This window comes from Oncorhynchus mykiss, chromosome 3, assembly GCF_057628025.1.
Source record: "Oncorhynchus mykiss isolate SJ-2025 chromosome 3, ASM5762802v1, whole genome shotgun sequence".
NCBI classification, from domain to species: Eukaryota; Metazoa; Chordata; class Actinopteri; order Salmoniformes; family Salmonidae; genus Oncorhynchus; species Oncorhynchus mykiss.
The window spans coordinates 69883320-69900687 of NC_143024.1; the positions used below are offsets into that span (position 1 = coordinate 69883320).

Sequence of the window (17368 nt, forward strand, 5' to 3'; positions counted from 1 at the left end):
CAATAATATTGTTTTATGGGGAATGGGTGATCAAAACGCATCCAAAACTATAGACACATGGTGGTGCAAACACTAACACTAACCATGAGCCATTGACGGATTTCCATCTTGTGACACAATGGTTCGATGCTAAGTAATATTAGACACACTTCTATGCGTTTTAAAAAGCCAAGACGCGCAAATTCTGTATCCTCCCACCCCGCCTTCCATTCTTTTCCTCCCCTCTCTCGTCGCTCTCTCCATCTCTTACTGTCTGTCGTACGTCCGTTTAGCTGAACACCTAGCAGAGACCTACTGATCAATGTGAATGTACGGAGTGAGGGAGTGCTGCTGGTCCGTTCCGCAAACAGATTCCTCTTGGCATCCCTGAAGAACGGCGCTCGATTAGGGGGGCTCTCCTGGACTCGCGTGAGAGAAGTGCTGTGGCTCTTCAGCCCTCACTCCGCAACGATGTCCACATTTCTAATCGCCTTTTTCACCATATCGGGATTATTTTCGTGCGTGAAGACCCTGACAGACGTGGATGCAGAACAAGGTAAGAGAAGCAGGGTAGCAGCTGGTGGGTATGGGAGATGCACAGTCCGATCAAACTTCGCTGGTTCACTCTTTACCATACCGGTGCATGGCCGGGATAACGGAATAATTCAGTTTACTAACATTATGTTGCAACATAATGTTAGTTTTACTAGTCAGCATCGTAGATGAAATATTCTCGAAATTGCCCACCATGATTCTGGCGAAGGTGGTGCAAATGCGAATGCCATTCATCCCCATGCCATCGGAATAATTTAGTCAAAATGATGGGTTGACATTTGTGTATGGTCTATTTCTATTCAGAATGATGATGTAATAGGCTATAACTAAATGCGGAAGTTGAGCATCATAAGTAGCCTACCCTAAATCATAGTTCGTGGAATATTGTCCATGGAGACCTATGCTGTACGGTAGCCTGTAGCCTAGGTTGTTGTAGAATGCAGCCCGCGACATGCCATGCAGTGACACCAACACGGTGCAAAATAATTATGTGTTACCTTTCCAAAATTCTCGTCCAAAAACTGGTGATTTTGGCAGGAGCCTTGACTTGTAGTAAAGTTTATTGACATAAAGTAGCCTATACATGGATGTTGCGTTTAGATGGGTTGTTCAAATGTGTTGTGCGCAACAATGACATAAACTGGGAAATGAATGAAGAAAGTGAGTGAATTGAAGAATGAAATTGGGATATGCCCATCCATCTGTCAACTGATCAATTAGGTGTTTGTAATGCTCTCTAAGATAAATGTTCTACTTTTCAGCTCATCTTTTGTTTTACTTTGTTGCTATAGATAGTCTAGTTGATCTGTTGAGGGGCAGGCAATATAAATATAGAAAACGTCATCAATACCCCCAACAGAGCGTGGAAACGATGGAAGTAGAATAAAGCCTATGGCAGGTAATCACAGCAGGTGAACGAAACAATGTTTACTTTAGTCTTTGAAATGAAAATAATTTAAAGTGCCAACTCCCCTTGGACGCCCTACTGCTCAGATAAAAAAATATATAATGCAGAGTTTGAGGTTGTCAGCATTGCGCCGCTGCTACGACTAAGACATCTCAACGTGAAGGAATCGGTGTTATAGGCTTTGCAAAGTGTTTCAAGTGCGACTAAACTTCAGCATGGATTTCTTTCCAATTCAATAAAAAAAACGGCATACACGCAGACTCTCTCTCACACATACACACACACACACACACACACACACACACACACACACACACACACACACACACACATACACACATACACACACACACGTACACACACACACACACACGCACCATCTAAAATGTTGTTGCTGAGATTGAATCTATTTCACCATACTATTGCGTGCTTTCATGTAGTTCAGGTCTGCACATCAAATAGTCTTATACCTGCCTCACTGAGGATATCAGACATATATGGCTATTAGAATAGCTTGAGTGAAATCCAGTTAGTTTCATAAAAAAAACTGTGAACTGGTCTGGTATCCCCTGGGAATACTTCTGTAGAATTAATTATTCATGGGAGAGATGGAGGAACTTATCCATAAAAAAGTAAAGATAAAATGCCATTTTGGATTTAATAGACCGTAAGCATGCCTGTGCACAATACCAGATAGGTAAAGTAATTTGGGGTTTACGTTTTGATTTGAAATTACTGTAGGCTAATAGTTTTACTCAGAAGAATACCAAGTATTTTCTTGTTGGTATTCGTCTTGGGAAAGAAAGGTATGATACTTTTTTTTAAACCTATTTTTTTATGCCATTAGGTACTTTTTCCTAAATCAGTCCCTGCCATTTAACATTGAGCAGAGGCCAGGGACTAGCAGTACAATGCTGAGCAGACACAATGACATGATGAGAGTTGAGGAGAGGAGGTAGCTATAGTCCATACTAACCTGCCTTTATTTTATCACAGTACCCTTGATCTCCTGTGGTGTCTGCCACAGTAGATAACCATCACCACATACAAACAGCTCAAGGTTGTTTGAAATGTATGACCCCTTTTACCATGGCTATGGTTGTATGGTTAAATACACAGGTTGGATGCAATGCTTCCCTAATGTAATCTAATGACATTAGTAAGGTTTCCTTCAGGGGCTAATTAGATGAGATGTTATCTATCTGAGCATCATGCTTCTATGCTGGACTATCATCCAGTAGGATGGGAGGTACTCCTGTTGATGAATATAAATCAGTAAATCAGAAGTCTACATCCAGATATATATAGCATTAAATACACTGAGTGTACAAAACATAAGGAACACCTTCCTAATATTGAGTTGCACCCCCCTTTTGCCCTCAGAACAGCCTCAATTCGTTGGGCCATGGCTCTACAAGCTGTCGAAAGCGTTCCAAAGGAATGCTGGCTCATGTTGACTCCAATGCTTCCCACAATTGTGTCAAGTTGGCTGAATGTCCTTTGGGTTGTGGACCATTCTTGATACACACTGGAAACTTTTCAGCATGAAAAACTCAGTAGCTTTGCCGTTCTTGACACACTTATACTGGTGCTACCATACCCCATTCAAAGGCACTTAAATATTGTGTCTTGACCAATCACCCTCTGAATGGCACACATACACAATCCATGTCTCAATTATCTCAAGGCATAAAAATCCTTCTTTAACCTGTCTCCTACCCTTCATCTACACTGATTGAAGTGGATTTAACAGATGACATCAATAAGGGATCATAGTTTCACCTGGATTCATTATGGAAAGAGCAAGTGTTTCTAATGTTTTGTACGCTCAGTGTATATTGTAATGTAAAATATTGAATATAGTGAGATAAGTCATAACAGCAAATATCTATGACTACACTGATACAATTATGTTTTGTACAATCAGTGTATAGCCATATATCTCTCTCTAAACATTTACAGTATGTTTCTGAAATATATTTATACTTGTTGTTTTCTTTTTTGTTTTCTGTGGTGACAGTAGCCCATAAAAATCTGTTTTGTTTATGACCGAAAGGGTCTCCTAGAGATTATCAGTGTCACCTTACTGTATGGTTGCGTTACATGATCTGCAAGGAGACTTTCCAAGGAAACGGATGTGTTTTACTCTTGACCCTCTGAGGCTCTTAGGCTGGACCCACTTCTGTTTTCATAGCTGGTTTACATATTTGTCCGGATGGATGGAAAACATTTCTGTAAAATGTGCTGGCTGTTATGGCTTTCTAGGAGAACCACCCAACCCTATCCTGTTTCAAAATGACATAGCAAGTCAAGGCCTCTGCATCAGGTGATCTCAGTTTAATTGGTTTACTCAGTAAACATTCTCATCAAATCAAATCAAACTTTATTTGTCACATGCGCCAAATACAAAAAGTGTAGAGCTTACCGTGAAATGCTTACTTACAAGCCCTTAACCAACATTGCAGTTCAAGAAGAGTTATAAAAATATTTACCAAATAAACTAAAGTAAAAAAATATATAAAAAGTAACACAATAAAATAACAATAACGAGGCTGTATACAGGAGGTACCGGTACCGAGTCAGTGTGCTAGGGGTACACGTTAGTTGAGGTAATTTGTGTGTAGGTAGTGGTGAAGTGACTATGCATAGATAATAAACATCGGGTAGCAGCAGTGTACAAAACAAATGGAGGGAGGGTCAATGTCTTATGTCTTGGGGGTAGAAGCTGTTAAGGAGCCTTTTGGTCCTAGACTTGGAGCTCCGGTATCGCTTGCCGTACGGTTGCAGAGAAAACAGTCTATGACTTGGGTGACTGGAGTCTCTGACAATTTTATGGGCTTTCCTCTGACACCGCCTATTATATAGGTCCTGGATGGCAGGACGCTTGGCCCCAGTGAGATACTGGGCTGTACACACTACCCTCTGTAGCGCATTACGGTCATGGCTGTCTCGGTGTGTCTGGACCATGATAGTTCGTTGGTGATGTGGACACCAAGGAACTTGAAACTCTCGACCTGCTCCACTACAGCCCGGTCAATGTTCTTTTCCTATAGTCCATGATCAGCTCCTTTGTCTTGCTCACATTGAGAGAGAGGTTGTTGTCTTGGCACCACACTGCCAGTTCTCTGACCTCCTCCCTATAGTCTGTCTCATCGTTGTCGGTGATCAGGCCAACACTGTTGTGTCATCAGCAAACGTAATGATGGTGTTGGAGTCGTGTTTGGCCACGCACTCGTGGTTGAACAGGGAGTACACTACTGGTCAAAAGTTTTAGAACACCTAGTCATTCAGGGTTTTTCATTATTTGACTGTTTTCTACATTGTATAATAAAAGTGAAGACATCAAAACTATGAAATAACACATATGGAATAATGTAGTAACCAAAAAAGTGTTAAACAAATCAAAATATATTTTATATTTGAGATTCTTCAAAATTAAGAAAAACCCTTGAATGAGTAGGTGTTCTAAAACTTTTGACCGGTAGTGTACATGTCAATGGAACAAATTCGATTTTATAGGCAAAGCCCACTGCAGTACAAATATGGTATAAAGATAACTTAAATGACCAAGACAAGACATTCTATCCAATTCTATCAGTTAAGTGCAATTGTTAGTGGACTCCTCAGTTCTACACAGGATTAGGCTAGAGATAGAATACCCCATGGCCCCAGGGTATGTGAGCAGGCATTGACAGTCAGGTGCTCCCAGATGGCTTGTTATGGTCTGGATGTGGTTACTGGATGCTGAAAGAATTGGATAGAATGTCTTGTCTTGGTCATTTAAGTTCTCTTTATAACAGATTTGCACTGCAGTGGGCTTTGCCTATAAAATCGAATTTGTAGCATTGACATGTATATGATGAGAATGTTTACTGAGTAAACAAATCAAACAGATTTTCTTATTACTGCTGACACAATGTGATGTTTACATAAAATGGCTTTCCGCAGTGTCAGCTTAACTGAATAAATTCCAAAGACTATATTTAATCTACCACTATATACAGTGGCAAGAAAAAGTATGTGAACCCTTTGGAATGATCTGGATTTCTGCATAAATTGGTCATATCTGATCTTCATCTAAGTGACAACAACAGACAAACCCATTCTGCTTAAACTATTAACACATAAATTCATGTATTTTTCTTGTCTATATTGAATACATAATTTAAACATTCATAGTGTAGATTGGAAAAAGTATGTGAACCCCTAGGCTAATGACTTCTCCAAAAGCTAATTGGAGTCAGGAGTCAGCTAACCTGGAGTACAATCATTGAGACGAGATTGGAGATGTTGGTTAGAGCTGCCCTGCCCTATAACAAAACACTCACAAAATTTGAGTTTGCTATTCACAAGAAGCATTGCCTGATGTGAACCATGCCTCTAACAAAAGAGATCTCAGAAGACTTAAGATTAAGAATTGTTGACTTGCATAAAGCTGGAAAGGGTTAGAAAAATGTATCTCTAAAAGCCTTGATATTCATCAGTCCACGGTAAGACAAATTGTCTATAACTGGAGAAATTTCAGCACTGTTGCTACTCTCCTTAGGAGTGGCCGTCCTGCAAAGATGACTGCAAGAGCACAGCGCAGAATGCTCAATGAGGCTAAGAAGAATCTTAGAGTGTCAGCTAAATAATTAAAGAAATCTCTGGAAAATCCTAACATCTCAGTTGACGAGTCAACTATATGTAAAATACTAAACAAGAATGGTGTTCATGGGAGGACACCTCGGAAGAAGCCACTGCTGTCCAACAAAAACATTGCTGCATGTCTGAGGTTCGTAAACGAGCATCTGGATGTTCCACTGCGCTACTGGCAAAATATTGTGTGGACAGATGAAACTAAAGTTGAGTTGTTTGGAAGTAACACACAACACTATATGTGTGGAGAAAAAAAGGCACAGCACACCAACACCAAAACCTCATCCCAACAATAAAGAATGGTGAAGGGAGCATCATGCTTTGGAGCTGCTTTGCTGCCTCAGGGCCTGGACAGATTGCTATCATCGACAGAAAAATTAATTTCCAAGTTTATCAAGACATTTTGCAGGAGAATGTAAGGCTTTCTGTCGGCCAATTGAAGCACAACAGAAGTTGGGTGATGCAACAGGATAACGACAAAAAACACAGAAGTAAATCAACAACAGAATGGCTTCAACAGAAGATAATACGCCTTCTGGAGTGGCCCAGTCAGAGTCCTGACCTCAACCCGATTGAGATGCTGTGGCATGACCTCAAGAGAGCGATTCATACCACTGAAACAGTTTTGTAAAGAGGAATGGTCCAAAATTCCTGCTGACCGTTGTGCAGGTCTGATCCGCAACTACAGAAAATGTTTGGTTGAGGTTATTGCTGCCAAAGTATGGTCAACTAGTTATTAAAACCAAGGGTTCACATACTTTTCCCACCCTGCACTGTGAATGTTTACACCGTGTGTTCAATAAAGACATGAAAATGTATAATTGTTTATGTGTTATTAGGTTAAGCAGACTGTGTTTGTTTATTGTTGTGACTTAGATGAAGATCAGATCACATTTTATGACCAATTTATGCAGAAGTCCAGGTAATTCCATAGGGTTCACATACTTTTTCTTGCCACTGTATCTTGTGTGGTTCAACAAAGTCTCAACATCTGCGAAACAAAGCCATTATCTCACCTCTGCACCTTTTCCTAACAGTCAAGCTGTTAGTATGCTTCTCCCTAGTTTTCTAGCCAACTTAAAGCTTGAGGGGCAAAGTTCAATAAACATGAGACATGGGGATGAATGATGCCAACTAAAATACACAGAGTTGACCATACAGGATTTGTATGAATCACTTCTCAGGCAGTAGTACTAGACCAACCACTACCTCATCTCTTCCTCTATAAATCAGACTATCTTTCAGCACTCACTGCTCTGAGACAACAAGCTCTATTTCATCCTGTTTCAAGAGGGTTCAAGTATAAGGGGAATCAGCTGACCAATATCTACAGTGGTTTCTCCCATCACTCTTCACACTATAGTTCCGACTGCCGACCCGAACAGTGTTTTTCTGGTTTGGATATTGAATTTTCACATTGTTCTTTTCAGCAGTTACAGCAAATAAGGCCAGCAGTGTACTGCTCAGCTTGGCTTGGTTCAGTTCGGCTCAGAAGTGTGAAAAATCATGTTCGATAACAGTGTCCTATTGCGGTTCTGTAGCCATTGGATTTTGATTGTGATAACTCAGTATCACCCTGCATGGCCTTAACACATGACAATTCAATTAGCTGTAGATTGGCTGACGTGGTGGAAGATCTCCAGCCATCCACTGGATAATTGACTTGACTGGATTGATTTGAGTCTGCCGGAGGAGGAGCCTTTGTGTTTGACCCGTATGATCTGTTTGTGTTGATTCTACTCATTTGACTCAATTATTCATCGGTGAGGGGTTTAATATCCGATATTTCTGAAATGTTACAGAATTGGTTATGTGATTAATGAATCAATGAGTGTTTCCTACTGAAAAGGGGCCTGCCTCTAAGGACATGTATCAAATTGCCGGCTAAGCCAGATAGTGCTACTGAGATGGCTGCTGACTTGGAAAATAGGCACAATTAAATTATTGATGTGATAAAGTAATAACTGTTTTATTGCCAAATATGCTGATGAAAGGGGAGGGCAGGAAAGGGGGAGCGGGGGGCAGGAAAAGAGCCGTGACGGAATAACCCTAATATGACCAGAATCAGTTCATTTGAAGATAAGGTCATGGAATGGTAGATGAGATAGAATAGTATATTTACTGCACTGTATATGTTAACAGAACAAATTGCATAACACATTGTACATTGACTGTTGCCTTCCACAAAAACAACACACATATACAAATACATACAAAGCAAACCGAATGACAGCAGCCAGTAGAGACTAGAGACAGAATATGGAAGACATACAGAATCATGTACTGATCATGTAATAATCATCTGTTGTACAACAACAAGACAATCAGGACTAAAATGGTTTAAAAGTGGTGGCTGTCTGAATGTGATGTGTTGCTTCAGTAGTCTCAGCTAGCTTCTGGCCTGAGAGGGAGAGTTCTTCTTGGCTGCGGCTGGGGAAAGTGTCTCATTCAGGGGGCTAAAGTCTGTACTCTCCCTCTGTCCATCAGTTTGACAGGGTAAAACGGCGATCACAGAGAGAAAGCACCCCAAGGAGCAGGCCTGCTAGTGACTGTGTGCTCATCATACCTTATAGGAGCCAGCTAGGTCTCACTGAGGCTGAGTGAAATGCTGCTCTCTCATCTTGTTTCCCACACATTTCAGTCTGAACATGAAGCTTTACCCTTTAGGAAATACCACTGCAGGTTGCCCTTTTCTCTAACCTTAAACTAGTTTGTGTAGTTGACCATAGGCCTTCTCCTTTAACTGCCTCGTACGGTCACCGCGGTAGCAGAGGGGTTAGAGTTGTTGTTGCCCTGGAGGATGTTACCATGGGGATAACCTCCTGATGCACCATACTGGAGATAGACACCTGGAGAGAGAGAGAGAGAAAGAGAAAGAGAAAGAGAAAGAGAAAGAGAAAGAGAAAGAGAGAGAGAGAGAGAGAGAGAGAGAGAGAGAGAGAGAGAGACACACACACACACACACACACAGACACACACACAGATCCAGGCCTGTAGGTCAGTCATGCTCATGTCATGCCCCTGTGCCATAGCATTGTTGTATCTGTGGCCCAGGGACCAGGCTGTAATGTGGAGCAGGGACCAGGGCTGCTAAGCCTGGCTGGAGAGACTCTATCCCTCCCAGCTGCCACCTGGCACAGGACACAGGCAGAGCAGAGGGCTCAGGGGTCGATGCTTGCAGCAGTTGCCCAGAAATGAGAACAGGCGGGGGATTCATCCAACACCCAACAATCCTCATTCAGCAACAGCAGAGAGAGAGTCACCCAGGGCCATTTGGTGATGCCACCATATAAATATAATTAGTAATAATAATTCCATGCTACCCTGCCCTTCATTTAATCAGGGTGATAAGAAAAATACAAAAATGGCGTTGTAAATAATCTACATAATTTAATTGTCTGTAATCTTCCTTATGGACTTGATCATATGAATGCTTTAGCAACAATGATAAACTGGGCAATCACTGTATATATATTTTGAATAATTTGTTTTTACTCATAGTCATAAGACGTAACCTTTTAAGAGGTTCTGAGTTAAAATATTAGTCTTCTATGGTCACTGCTAGGAGAGAGATCCATTGGAGTAAAATATTTTGATAGGTGCAAGGCATTTCAATAAGATACAGTATGTATAGGGAATGCATAGGCACTACTGTCTATGGGCATTAAACACACAAATGCACCCATGCTTGGTTGGTTATTATTGCATCAGAATGGCTGGGATGGGTGTGGGTTGCAAGCCAAGTGTTGCAAGTGGACGTACTGTCTCATGGTTTCGAGATAGTCCCAGACCCCTAATGGACCTTACAGATAATTGTGTATGTGAGGTACAGAGATGAGGTAGTCATTCAAAGATTATGTGAAACACAATTATTGCACACAGAGTGAGTCCATGCAACTTATTATGCGACTACTGAACTTATTTAGACAAAGGGGTTGGATACTTTGTAAAAAATTACGTAATTCCACTTTGACATTATATGGTATTGTGTGTAGGCCAGTGACACAGAATCTCAATTTGATACATTTTTTATTCAGACTGTGACACAACAAAATGTGGGAAAAGTAATGGGGTGTGAATACTTTTTGAATTCACTGTAGATACCGAATTTAGCTGCTATTTATATGTTTTACTAAAATGACTCAACAAATAGCCTAACAATGAGGAAAAAAGTAGTTGGCTTGGGTATACATTCAGCCACTATTTATTGTTGAACTCAGCTGGTTTTGTCTGGCTAATAGCCTACACAAATGGGCAGCAATAGTCAAGGTACATTCAATTTAATCAAATTAAATCCAACTTGAGAGACTCCCCTGATCTCCTGAAGTCCTCCTTTTTCGTGTGCAATTTTTTTCGCCACGGCATGTAGGTCCAGGTTGCTGGCCGACTTTTTTCTATGAGTATTGCCAACCAAGACAGTCTTTCCTGAGACATTGTGCATATTATGTCCATTGCACTGCACACAATCTAAACTTACTCTTGAATGATATATGCCAAGATATACCAGAGATAAGGGACTGTTGATATTACAACCACACTCAAACTCCTGTTCACCTGTATGAACTACAAAACACTTTAGTTCATACAGAACTGTTGTTCGCTAAAGATGATACTCTGTTTGCATCTGCCAATTTATTGGCTGTCCACAATCCAGACGACCTGTCCCCAGAGCTTCCTTTACAGTTAATCTCTTTCCATAACGTGTTGAGGCCGGCAATTAAGGAGAATGAGACACGCAATTAAATAGGTTACAGAACTGCTGTATTTGAAGCAACACTCCCTTCTGCACAGTTTTCCTGATGTTGCTACGGCAGTGAAACTGTTTTTACCATCCCTGTAACTGTCGCTTCTGTGGAGAGATCGTTTTCTAAACTAAACATAAAGAACTACTGTACGTAAGTGGGTCAGAAGTTTACATACACTAATTTGACTGGGCCTTTAAACGCTAGGAACATTCCAGAAAATGATGTCATGGCTGTAGAAGCTTCTGATAGACTAATTGACATAATCTGAGGCAATTGGAGGTGTAGCTGTGGATGTATTTCAAGGCCTACCTTCAATCTCAGTGCCTCTTTGCTTGACATCATGGGAAAATAAAAAGAAATCAGCCAAGACCTGTGTAGACTTCAGTGGCGTGCCGTGGGCCTGGGGGCCTGGGCCTTCAGTGAGGTCCTACACAGTCCCACTCAAATTAATCCACTTCTTATTACCATCATTATGATGCCATGGCTCTAGACACTATACATTTAGACACATACACTATACCTTTTCATTGTGCAGCTCTGTTGTCCTGCGCGCTTGTTCCTTGAGCTGTAGATCCACTCGGGTGTCCCCAAAAGTTTTCAAAAGCACCATTGCTTGTAAGTGCCCAGCCGGACTTTGGCGTCTCGTTGCTGTCTTGGTTAGACAACTCAAGTTTGCAAATCCAGTGTGGCTCCAAACACCAAATCGATCACTTGCAAATAATAGGCATTCCCAGCAGTACAGTTTGCAGTGCTTCTCGGAGCCTGTGAGCCATTTATAGCGCTCGTAGTTGGAACTTTGAAAGTGGCGAACGAACCCCTTTCCCGCCTGTGACAGGCTTTGTAGCGTCGGCGTCGGGCGACCTCTCCTGACAATGTCTAACCTTTCTTGAAAAGTTTGTCTTGAGAATGGCGTTATAATTATATCCTCGGCCAAATCGATATCTTCTCCTCCTTCCTCCATTGTGGTTTGAAAAAACAGCTTAGTAGTACGCGAATTAATTTGTTTATCAAATTCAGTTTCCTAGTTCTGAGGTTCTGCATAGACCTGCCCATATAGGACCTGCCTCTCAATATTGGTAATCCAATCAAAAGACGTGCACGCACTACGCCTGCTAGCTGGCTCCTGTGTAACACTGGAGCCAGCCAGCAGGCGTACAATAGCCAACTCTAAAGCTGATTGGTTGACACTAAATTTTGTTGATTCTGAAGGCCCGAGGGCAGATTTTAGACCCCGTGCAACACATGATGGCTGAATATGATTGGATAAAAGATCTAACATAAAGACCAGCCCTCCAAATCTCAACCTGGGGCTGGAAGCAGTGCAACCAAGAGGAAAGCTATGAAATGAAGAGTATAACTCTTACTCTGGGGAATAATTTAATACAGTACATATTTGTGGGAAAATATATTTAAAAAAAATTATATTCTGATGATGTTTAGGCCAGCAGAGAAGGCCTTGCTAGCCCTGACGCCCCACCAGTGGTAGACTTCCACAAGTCTGATTCATCCTTGGGAGCAATTTCCAAACACCTGAAGGTACCACTTTCATCTGTACACATAATAGTACGCAAGTATAAACACCATGGGACCACGCAGCCGTCATACCGCTCAGGAAGGAGACGCGCTCTGTCTCCTAGAAATGAACATACTTTGGTGCGAAAAGTGCAAATCAATCTCAAAACAACACCAAAGGACCTTGTGAAGATGCTGGGGGAAACAGGTACAAAAGTATCAATATCCACAGTAAATGAGTCCTATATCGACATAACCTGAACGGCCACTCAGCAAGGAAAAAGCCACTGCTCCAAAACCGCCATAAAAAAAGCCACTTTTGGGAGAAATGTCCTCTGGTCTGATGAAACAAAAGTAGAGCTGTTTGGCCATAATGACCATGGTTATGTTTGGAGGAAAAAGGGGGAGGCATGCAAGCCGTGGAACACCATCCCAACTGTGAATGCCAGAGGTGGCAGCATCATGTTGTGGGGGTGCTTTGCTGCAGGAGGGACTGGTGCATTTCACAAAATAGATGGCTTCATGAGGGAGGAAAATAATGTGGATTTCTTGAAGATACATCTCAAGACATCAGTCAGGAAGTTAAAGCTTGGTCGCAAATGGGTCTTCCAAATGGACAATGACCCCAAGCATACTTCCAAAGTTGTAGCAAAATGGCTTAAGGACAACAAAGTCAAGGTATTGGAGTGGCCATCGCAAAGCCCTGACCTCAATCCTATAGAAAATTTGTGGGCAGAACTGAAAAAGCGTGTGCGAGCAAAGAGGTCTACAAACCTGACTCAGTTACACCAGCTCTGTCAGGAGGATTCGGCCAAAATTCACCCAACTTATTGAGGGAAGCTTGTGGAAGGCTACCCGAAACGTTGGACCCAAGTTAAACAATTTAAAGGCAATGCTACCAAATACTAATTGAGTGTATGTAAACTTCTGACCCACTGGGAATGTGATGAAATAAATAAAAGCTGAAATAAATAATTCTCTCTAGTATTATACTGACATTTCACATTCTTAAAATAAAGTGGTGATCCTAACTGACCTAAAACAGGGAATGTTTACTCAGATTAAATGTCAGGAATTGTGAAAAACAGAGTTTAAATGTATTTGGCTAAGGTGTATGTAAACGTCCGACTTCAACTGTATATGTTTCTCTGTCTCTGTCTCTCTCTAATCACACACCTTATTTTCTCTGCTGTCACTTTCAAAGATAATTATTGTCTTTCTGGGGAGAAAATCAAAGGCATGATGCAAATAAACAATAAAAAGTGAACAGTAATTATTACACTCACAGTTCAAAAAGAATAAAGACACTTCAAATGCCATATTATGTCTATATACAGTGTTGCAACGATGTGCAAATAGTTAAGAAAAAAAAAGGGAAAATAAATAAACATACATATGGGTTGTATTTACAGTGGTGTTTGTTCTTCACTGGTTGCCCTTTTCTTTTGGCAACAGGTCACAAATCTTGCTGTTATGATTGCAAACTGTGGTATTTCACCCAATAGATATTGGAGTTTATTAAAATTGGATTTGTTTTCAAATCTGAGGGAAATATGTGTCTCTAATATGATCATACATTAGGCAGGAGGTTAGAAAGTGCAGCTCAGTTTCCACCTCATTTTGTGGGCAGTGTGCACATACTTCTCTTGAGAGCCAGGTCTGCCTTCGGCAGCATTTCTCAATCGCAAGGCTATGCTCACTGAGTCTGTACATTGTCAAAGATTTCCTTAATTTTGGGTCAGTCACAGTGCTCAGGTATTCTGCCACTGTGTACTCTCTGTTTAGGGGCAAATAGCAGTCTAGTTTGCTCTGTTTTATTGTAAATCATTTTAGTTTTCTCATGATTTGGTTGGTTCTAATTGTGTTGCTGTCCTGGGGTTCTGTGGAGTCTGTTTATGTTTGTGAATAGAGCCCCAAGACCAGCTTGCTTAGGGTACTCTTCTCCAGGTTAATCTTTCTGTAGGTGATGGCTTTGTAATGGAAGGTTTGGGAATCGCTTCCTTTTAGGTGGTTGTAGAATTTAACGTCTCTTTTCTGGATTTTGGTAATTAGCGGGTATCGGCCTAATTCTGCTCTGCGTGCATTATTGGGTGTTTTTGCAGAATTCTACATGCAAGTTTCAATTTGGTGTTTGTCCCATTTTGTGAATTCTTGGTTGGTGAGCGGATCCCAGACCTCACAACCATAAAGGGCAATGGGTTCTATAACTGATTCAAGTATTTCTTGCCAGATCCTAATTGGTATGTAAAATGTTATATTCCTTTTGCCTTGTCTCTCAGATCGTTCACAGCTCTATGGAAGTTACCTGTGGTGCTGATGTTTAGGCTGAGGTATGTATAGTTTTTTGAGTGCTCTAGAGCAACAGTGTCTAGGTGGAATTTGTATTTGTGGTCCTGTCAAGTGGACCTTTTTTGGAACACCATTATTTTTGTCTTACTGTGATTTACTGTCAGGACCCAGGTCTGACAAAGTCTGTACAGAAGACATAGGTGCTGCTGTAGGCCCTCCTTGGTTGGGGACAAAAGCACCAGATCATCAGCAAACAGTAGACATTTAACTTCAGATTCTAGTAGGGTGAGGCGGGCCGTAGACTGTTCTAGTGCCCTCGCAATTAGTTGATATATATGTTGTTGTTTCTCTCTCTCTCTCTCTCTCTCTCTGGTCACACACTTTTTTTTCTCTTCTGTCCCTTTCAAAGATAATAATTATCTTTCTGGGGACAAAATCAAAGGCATGATGCAAGTAATCCAATCACAGGTGAGGGGGTGGAGCAAACTGAGAGGGGAAAAACGACACCTCCTCCACCACTGATTGTATAGCAGCTCTGAACAAGCTCTCAGTATGGAGGAGATTAAATAATCTGTTTATTAGTTTATTTTGTCAGGAGATGAGAACGACGAGCGCCTCTTCTGCTGATTAATAATTATTGTCAAGTTGACGGAAACCCTCACAATCAATGACTCTGCTCAGAGCTGATGTTATACCTTAATTGGCAATTACATTGTTCACAGCAACAGATCGCTCCGTAAATTATATTTTTGGTGTGGTGACTCAGTCACTGTCCTGCGGCTATGAAAATGGGCCTTTCTCATGTTTTGATCTGTTACGTGTAAAGGCTTTCCAATGTTAATGTGCATTGTGCAACCCTCAACCACCATTAGAGCTTTTAGTAAACAGTTTTTGATGTTTGACAAATTATTATCTGTCCTGATTGTTCTGATATCACCTGAAGCAAACTGACAGTTTTCTTGTAATCAACCGATGGCTTATCACTTCATTGACGTGGTGCCTGTTGTGTTCACATCACTGAAGAATCACCAAGCTCTCATTAGTATTTAGAGAAAGAAAGAGAGAGAGAGAGAGACTGTCACGCCCTGACCGTAGATTGCTTTGTATGTTTCTATTTTTAGTTTGGTCAGGGTGTGATGTGGGTGGGTATTCTATGTTGTAGGTCTAGGTTTTCTTTTTCTATGTGTTTGGCCTGGTATGGTTCTCAATCAGAGGCAGCTGTCTATCGTTGTCTCTGATTGAGAGCCATACTTAGGTAGCCTGTTTTCCCATTTTGAGTTGTGGGTGATTATTTTCCGTTTCGATGTTGATGTTTCGAGAGATTCCCTTCTGTGTAATCCAAAAACATACAATTCACTACAAGCAATTAATGCTTATTGCTTCTTGGTACGGTGTTGTACATTCATGACTTGTCGGTGTTATGAATATGAATGCTTGATTCAGTGATACTTCAACTTCTGCCATAGTATATTGATGGGAGCAGTTGAGAAATATTTTCAGAACTTCAGAGCCCTCTAAACATCTCTTTAAAGATTGCCATCTGATCCTAGACCATTAACTTAATGTGGTCAAACCCTACCCACTCATACTGATTATGCATCTAAAATCAGTCCTTTAGAACAATGCCACCAAGTACACTACACTACAGACATTTCACACTGTGAAAATGGCGAACTTGATTTTGAACATGAGATTGACCAACTCACTGAAGACATTACACTCTGACTCATATTTCAAGTAAGATAGACAAGGCAGTGCAATATCACCCCGATGAGATTAGGGACGCAGTGGCTGCCTACAGTACGTCTGGTAGGTATCAGATGCTGACTCCAGTGTACTGACGTTTTAGATAGCTCAGCCGTCATGCAAGCCAGCCCCTCTGACAGTCAGTCATTTGAGGTCAGATCAGGGCACAGCCCGTCTGTCCAGACCAGTATAGTATGTGACATGATTCTAGAAGCAGCACTGACTGCATTTCATTGACCACATCATACAGTAGCTGAAATAAGAAGTAGCCTATAAAGTATAAGCCAAAAATAAAATAATACCATTTACTATATTTCACAGGTCATCTGTATAGGGAATGAGTAATGTAGTTTGAATATTTTTGACCATCAAAGTGTCAACCTAGAACCAGCCTCCATGGCCGAACAATTCTAAGGGACATGTCCAAGTGAAGACCAATTTGAGAATTCCAATATGCTCCTCCTCTTAAGTCAATGAAGCAGCTAGCCTCACAGCATAAATCTCCAGAAAGAGCTTGAATTTGGGGCTTCATTCAAAGCTTAGGAGCCTCTCTAAGGGGATTTGTCTCACCCTACTACAGTATGTTGATGTGCCCAATTCATCCCACTGTAATGTTTCCGAACAAGAAATGAAAAACTGGATGATGGAGAGAGGGCGCCATCATTTCACTGTTGTGGTCTTCAAAGTGATTTTTTGGCCTATTTAGATTATGTACTGTTCTATTGCTGTTCTAACTAGGCTAGTCCATAATTTGATGCGACTGGTGCATTGAGCTTCTGGAAAAAGTTGGTAATTCCTTCATGGCTATCAATGAATTTGATAAACATACAGGAGTGCTTTGCCTTTAGAATGCCTTGTGTCGCTACGCCATCATTATAACAATGACTGACGGCTATTCCCCTGTGCAGGAGTGACATATATGTCACTTGCTACTGTAGTTAGGCTACTCAATCTCTGTTCCTTTGGAATAGCCACTTTACGACTTTTCTCGCAGATG

At 41.2% G+C, this 17368-nt stretch overlaps 1 protein-coding gene across 1 annotated transcript in view; it reads left to right on the top strand.

Moving 5' to 3' along the window:
- The first annotated feature begins 215 nt into the window (after window positions 1–215).
- Window positions 216–17368, top strand: part of LOC110504354 (low-density lipoprotein receptor-related protein 1B) — a 422565-nt gene continuing 405412 nt past the window's right edge. The window contains exon 1 of the mRNA XM_036965026.2: window positions 216–535. Within this exon, the coding sequence (XP_036820921.2) occupies window positions 451–535 (85 nt within the window). The 5' untranslated portion in view covers window positions 216–450. The remainder of the gene's footprint in view (window positions 536–17368) is intronic.